The 6,344-nt window shown below is 44.1% G+C and overlaps 1 protein-coding gene across 4 annotated transcripts in view; it reads right to left on the bottom strand.

The window, feature by feature from the left end:
• Positions 1–1,157: 1,157 nt before the first annotated feature.
• Positions 1,158–6,344, bottom strand: part of Vopp1 (VOPP1 WW domain binding protein) — a 67,860-nt gene continuing 62,673 nt past the window's right edge. For all 4 annotated transcript variants that reach the window (XM_021164660.3, XM_085840579.1, XM_085840581.1 and 1 more), the window contains 2 exons: positions 5,962–6,098; positions 1,158–3,553 (listed from right to left, as the gene is read on the bottom strand). In XM_021164660.3, coding sequence (XP_021020319.1) covers positions 3,363–3,553; positions 5,962–6,098 — 328 coding nt within the window. In that variant the 3' untranslated portion in view covers positions 1,158–3,362. The remainder of the gene's footprint in view (positions 3,554–5,961; positions 6,099–6,344) is intronic.

Here is a 6,344-nt window from a genome sequence, read left to right as displayed (position 1 = left end):
CAACCACACACAGATTTTTATTACCACATGCAGCTTCACTTATACAGAGTTTAAGACTATTTCACATTCGTGCATTGTTTTGAGGCTGTGCTTTTAACCTGAGTAAGTTTTTAACATGAAAGGGGCCATTGTGTGTTGTACCTTATTGATAACTATATATAAATACTGTAAATAGACCTTTGAAAAATCCATGTAACGCCATGTATTGAGCAGATATACTTGTCAGATGGGCTATTTTGTAATAAGAACTAAATAAAGTTCTTTAATAAAAGGCCCAGCCCCAGAGTTCAAGAGTAAAGAGATGGGAAGACCACATAGTTTTTGTTGTTGTTGTTTGTTTGTTTTGTTTTGTTTCTGTTTTTGTTGTTCTCCTGGAATCACCAATCTTTAGATGTGTCCTTGGGCAGAAGGGCTGTGATAACCCTCAAGTTTCTCTTCCCCATTCCCCCAATAGGACAAAGTAATTTGTAAACTTGTCTAGTATTAGCTTGTGCCTCTCAGATTGTTCAATGAAAATAACATGGTCTGGCTATAGCCCTGAAATAAATACTCCAAATGTGGGTCTACAAACAGAGAAGGGGCCAGGCTTCTAAGACAAGTATTTTAAGAAGTGAGAATATAAAACTTTGTTATTTAGTAATTCACCAAAATGCAGCTTACCCACAAAGCAAAATTGCACACTAGAGCAGGATACTTGCTGTCCTGGGATGAGAGAGCTGTTCTCTAATCTAGCCTGTCTTGAACTTCTGCATTCATAGAGTCTTTTGGGTTAGGTCCCTAACCAGTTGATATCACTTGTGAATACCACCACATTAAGTTCTAGAATGGGACTTTACAGTGAGGGCCAATAACTGTAGAACAGAGCCATATTTCCTGCCCCAATATGAGCATCCCCTGTGAGGTAAGTAACTCTGCTTCTCTACTTGCTTTGGACAACTTTTTTCTATCTGGTTTTTAGAAACATGTCATTTGATCAAGAGGAACATATGTTCCTCAGGAACATTTAACTTCCAGCTCTGTAGGAGGGGAGCATCATCTACTCTACCATGCCTCCCATGTGAATTCGTGATAAATTGTGCATAATTTCTCATTAGCAACTTAATCTCCACTCCTTTCCCACTCCCCAGTCCCACTCCCACAAAAAAAATCACAGCATATGACTAAATTCACTTTTATTTTTTTTAAATACATAGGAAACAGGACTCTATCAAAAGAGAACAAGAAATATGAGCCAAGTGTTGCCAAGAAAGAGCATGCACAAATCTGCTTCAGGTCTGTGCCCAAGCCCTGGCTCTACAGGACCTCAGCACACAGAAGTAGAGCTGCTGGAAGGGGTGAGCCTTACTCACCAAACACAAGAAAACAAGGATGCTGGGAAATATCCCCAGAAGTGCAATTTCCATAGGCATTTTCAGTGTTTACGTCAGAAGGAATTCCAATGTGGGCTCAATGGCAAACAAAATTTACCTTACACAGACATTGGAGTATAAAATTGCTGAGCCCTAGCAATTGTTCAGTTTCTTAAAAGGATTTGCTATCAAAAAGATAAGATTTAGTTATGGACACTGAATGCCTTGATCAGCCGTTCCCTGATGCAATCCCAGGGGCAGCTCTGACTGTGCTTCTTGATTTTAAAAAGGAACAGAGGAAATTGAAGTTAAAGCCACAAGTGATAGAAGAGAGAAGAAATGTTTGGACCATGTAGTCGTCTTGATTGTAAACAGCAGACATTGTGCTTTGTTGTCTTATGTAAAACAAGGACCCAAGCATGGAGGGGTACTGGATCCAGTGACAGGAATCCAGAGACATAAGGGTGCTCAATGATGGGTGGCAGCATCTGCATCCACAAACTGTCTTTAAAGGTATCCATTCCTTCCCTGCGGTTTCCTATGAAACTGTCTACCAGTCGCTATGCTTTCAGTCCTTAAACTAAGCCCACACAGCTACTGTCGATTCCTGAACCTCTACCTCATATAAATACCCCAATGGAGAATGACACCATGCCTCCTGGTCTTGTAGGTGGTAAAGAATACTCAATGTCCACTCAAGAAACACTTTTGGATGCCTGATCCAACAAGTAACAGTTTATCAAATGGCTCTGATTTTCTCATTTACAATGTCAGCCCCCTTCCTTGCAGCCCCACTCCCCACCATACTACATATAAATAATCTAGACATCTTAGCTATACTTCCTTCCTCTTAGTACACAAGGTCTCAACCTGGGTTTAAATACACATCAACGTGACTAACTATGCAAGGGAAAAGAACTCCATACTGTTAACTCCAGCCACTACTTGTAAATCTATGGATGAGCTCTGATTCTCACCTGGGAAACGGCATCTCTAACTACACTTCTTTCTCTACTTTTGATTATGTCATCTGTGCAACTAAGTAGTTTTCACAGTTCTATCCACAAACGTCCCCTCTTCTGAGGCCAGCACATTTCTGCTGGGATCACATACAACCCTAGCTCTAACTCAGCAATGCTGGTCTTGCTTTGCTGAGTTTCTTTGGCTGTCCTCTTTCTCTCCAAGGGTCAATGTAACTACCTGGCCTAAAGTGCCCCTCAGCTCTATAGTGCCCATAAAACCCATCACCAGAACTACCTAAGAAAAGGGTGTTGGAGCCCACCCCCCCGCAGAGTTCACTCTCCCCATCTGATCTCAAAGGACACACCCTCACTTCAATACATGCACTAAAAGAAAAGCCAGACCATGATTCATAAAATGCAATGTCTCCATTTAGAGAATTTACCATAACTTAAAGATTTCCCCTCTCTAATGGCCTTTATTTAACTATAGGTGTCCAACCGAGGTCTGGTTCTGACCCTCATTTTTAAGTGGAAGCAAATATGTACTTGGGTCTTTCCTATTCCTGCAGAGGAAAGCCTATTTTCAAAATGTGTGTGGAGGCCAAAGAGCATCAACAACACAGCCCCACAGCTTCTTTTAGGAGAATGGGCTGGGACGGTGGATAGTGTCTCTTCGAACTTCACTGCCAACTACTGCATCATGTGAGTCTTATCTCAGCCTGACCACTTTATCTGCCCCCTAACACACAGGTTATCTCTTCCTTTCCCCTTAGCCTCTCTCCCGAGGATCTACCCTGGTCACCCTAGGAATATCAACCCTCAGGGACTGTTGCCACACTCTCTCAGAGAGCACAGACTACATCAGAAACAGAAGCAACAGAGGAGACAGTGTGGATTCAAATGTCCTCCACAAAAGACTTGAAAGAGAGCTGGGCTTGCTTTGAGAATATCCAAGTTTTCCCTTGGACCACCCTATCAGCAAGTATCAGTGAGGATGGGGAGGAAAACAAAAGGGCCTGTCCATCCTCTTTGCCTTTGATGTAGCATCTTGCTACTTGTCCTTCACCACCTGTTCATAGGGGGGTGGAGGCGTGTTGCAGTAGGAAGGAGGGGGTGGGTAAGTTGTGCCTCCGTGGGGTGAATTGGGCTGAACCTGGAAAGCCATAGCCATGGTATTGCCAACAGGATTCATCCCAGGTCCTCCAGGGTCGGTGTAATATGGCGGTCCCATTTGCTGTGCTCCTGAAAGACAGATATCCAAGCGCTGAGTGCAAAAGAGAGACACCCATCATCTGGCACATCTCAATACAACCAGGCCCTCCTGCCCCATCATTCACTGCATTGTGTCTATTAGAAACAGAACATTTCCTGAGACAGTAAACACCTAAATTTGGCAACGAGCAAGAGAAACATACATGGCTGTGCCCTCAGGAGGTACAATTCCTCTGGAGAGAGATATTGCTAAAATGTCGTATCAGTCTTCAGAGTACAATAAAGTACAGGAGAAGGAGAGAATGGTGGGTTATTCTACGGAGACACAGGTACCCATCACAGATTCCGAGAGAGGAAAAAAACAAGGTAGCTAAATTTGGTAGAGCTGACTCTTGGGCCAGATTCATCATAGTCCCATTACACTTTGAACACAATTTGCCGGAAATTCACTATATCTTAAGTTAAGGTCTCCATTCCTGCATCATTTTATGAAGGCGGAGTATTTGTCATCCAGGGTGGCCAAAGGTCTCAGGCAGGTAGGTAACTTCCACGAGCCCAAGTGGGTAAACTTGGTAGTTTCCTGAGATATGTTTGCTTCTTCTGTGGCAGAAGGAAGTGGCTATTATATACTCTTAGCTTTCTGCTCTTGAGGACCACAGGAGGAGGAAAAGGGACCCCACTGCCTATGACAGGTGAGCATATGGAAGGGTGTTGTCTTTGTACTGGAGATATAGCTTGGACTGTGTTTGTAATGTCCCACAGTATGGCTACTCAAGTTAACAGTGAGTACCAGTTCATGGATTTTGTAGGAACTGGCAAGCTGGAGATATCTTAAAATTTTACAAACTGTTTGAACATGGAGATGCATTTAGAATACTTAAAAAGCAGAACAGATGACATATGGGCAAGTTATATCTACCAAGAACGTTCTTCTTTAGTAGAGAAACTTGACAGCTACCAGACTTCAACATGCTAGTGGTTAGCAGCTGAAGGCTCCCACCAGACAGACAACAAGGTAGGGATAGGGACAGCGGTTCTCAGGAGGTGCACAGTCCAGACCTCTCCCCAGTTCTGTTGATTTAGCTGGGAGTTCTGGTGCTAAGGCTCTGACCGAGTCAGCTGCTCAGGCTCCCAGGAAGGACAACTGAAAGCAGACGAATCCAGTTCTGATTGAGGCAGAGACGCAAACTCAGGGAAGTAAAAACAGAAGATGTCACTGCAGGTATGAAACTCTCGGAGACAAGGCTGGCAAGTTAGGCAGACGCATACATGGCTCCCTGGAAATCAAAAGCACCTCAGAGCTACAGCCAACTGCATCACAAATAATATGGTTAAGAACAAAAGCTCCTAAGGAAACCTCTGTGCAGGACAAATCTGCAGAGCAGGATGACAAGCACAGATTGAAGCTGGGAAAATAAAGGTCCAGGGAGGTAAAACACAGAGGGAAACTGAACAGTGACTTCCAGGTACATGGAAGTGTTGATGCAAAAACCACAGCTCTCATCTCAAAGGGAGTGAAGCCTAATCTGAGGGACCATAGCCAGGGAAGATGTGTGAAAAGGACAGTGATTCATCCTAAATCTCACAGACTTCAGGCATCCCAGTCAGTATCTTTTTTTTTTTTTTTTTTATTCTCAGAACTTTTACCAAACTCTCCTTACTTGTTATTTGGTATCTATTCCCAATAAACCCCAGGCTTTCAATTGAAAACATGTGGTGGGACAGCTTCACAAGGAGCTTTACCCATGAGCCTCAGCCTCCATGGCGTCTTTACCTGTGCCTTCCCATTAGCACAAAGCCCTGCTCAGCCCATGGGATGGTCCCAGGACTATGATGCTAGATCATTCTCCTCAGCGCCAATCAGCAGCATCTTTTCAGTGTGGCCACACCAGTGATAGCACACATGGATGCTGGTTCAAACAGCACTGAAAGCTCCTTCTCACGCCAGACTATAAATTGCTATCATCTCTTGCCCAAGGGAATGAAAATTCATTCTCTAAAATCTTCTGCCTTTCCTTCTTTGTTAGTAAGTATGGCTTGCAAGATGGGTTGGTGCATCCCTTAAATCCAAGCACTGGGCAGGCTGGGGTAGGAAGGTCTGAAGTCTCAAGAAAGCCTGGACCACACACTGAGTTTAAAGGTCAGCCTGGGCTATACTGTAAAATCCTTTCTCTAAAAGTTGAGGGAACCAAGAAGAAAGAAGAACAGCTAGGGCAGGGCCCCAGCAAGTACATCAGTAACAAAATAAGAACACCAGATGATACACACACAATATATTGCATTGCGACCAGCAGGAACAAACAATCAAGTTACACATCAGAACTTAAATGATCAAATAGCCTGATTTATCTCTTCTAGCACACTCTGGGGCATAAGTGATGTCTGAAGAGGTCACACAGAGGTCACAAGGAGGACAGACAACGATGAGACTGACTGACCTGGAGCAGGATTTGGTGGTTGCCTGGTATAGGACACATTGAATGTGGGCTCCTCAATGAGTGGTGGTGGATACATGCGCCGGCGAATGAAGAAACCAGCACCACAGCAGAACAGCACACCCATCATCAGCAGGAACCTGCAAAGAACACAGACATGTGTCAGAGTTCAAGACATAGGCTGAAGGCAGGCTAGAGAACTGTGACAAAAATGCCTGAGGATTCTCCAGGGGCCCGGAACACCACTCCCCAATGGCAAAGCACAGAGATCCAGAAATCTGTGAGAAGCCTCCAGTCATGAGGACATGCAACTAACTTTGGGTGTCTCTTGATTGTTTCACCTTGGGACCCTTTTCTTGTGGACAACAGCAGTGAGATACTCATCC

This window comes from Mus caroli, unplaced genomic scaffold (genome assembly GCF_978045245.1).
Source record: "Mus caroli unplaced genomic scaffold, Mus_caroli_1 scaffold_7, whole genome shotgun sequence".
Taxonomy (NCBI): Eukaryota; Metazoa; Chordata; class Mammalia; order Rodentia; family Muridae; genus Mus; species Mus caroli.
The sequence above is the reverse complement of the archived record's forward strand: the minus strand, read 5'-3'. Positions and strand labels throughout refer to the sequence as shown.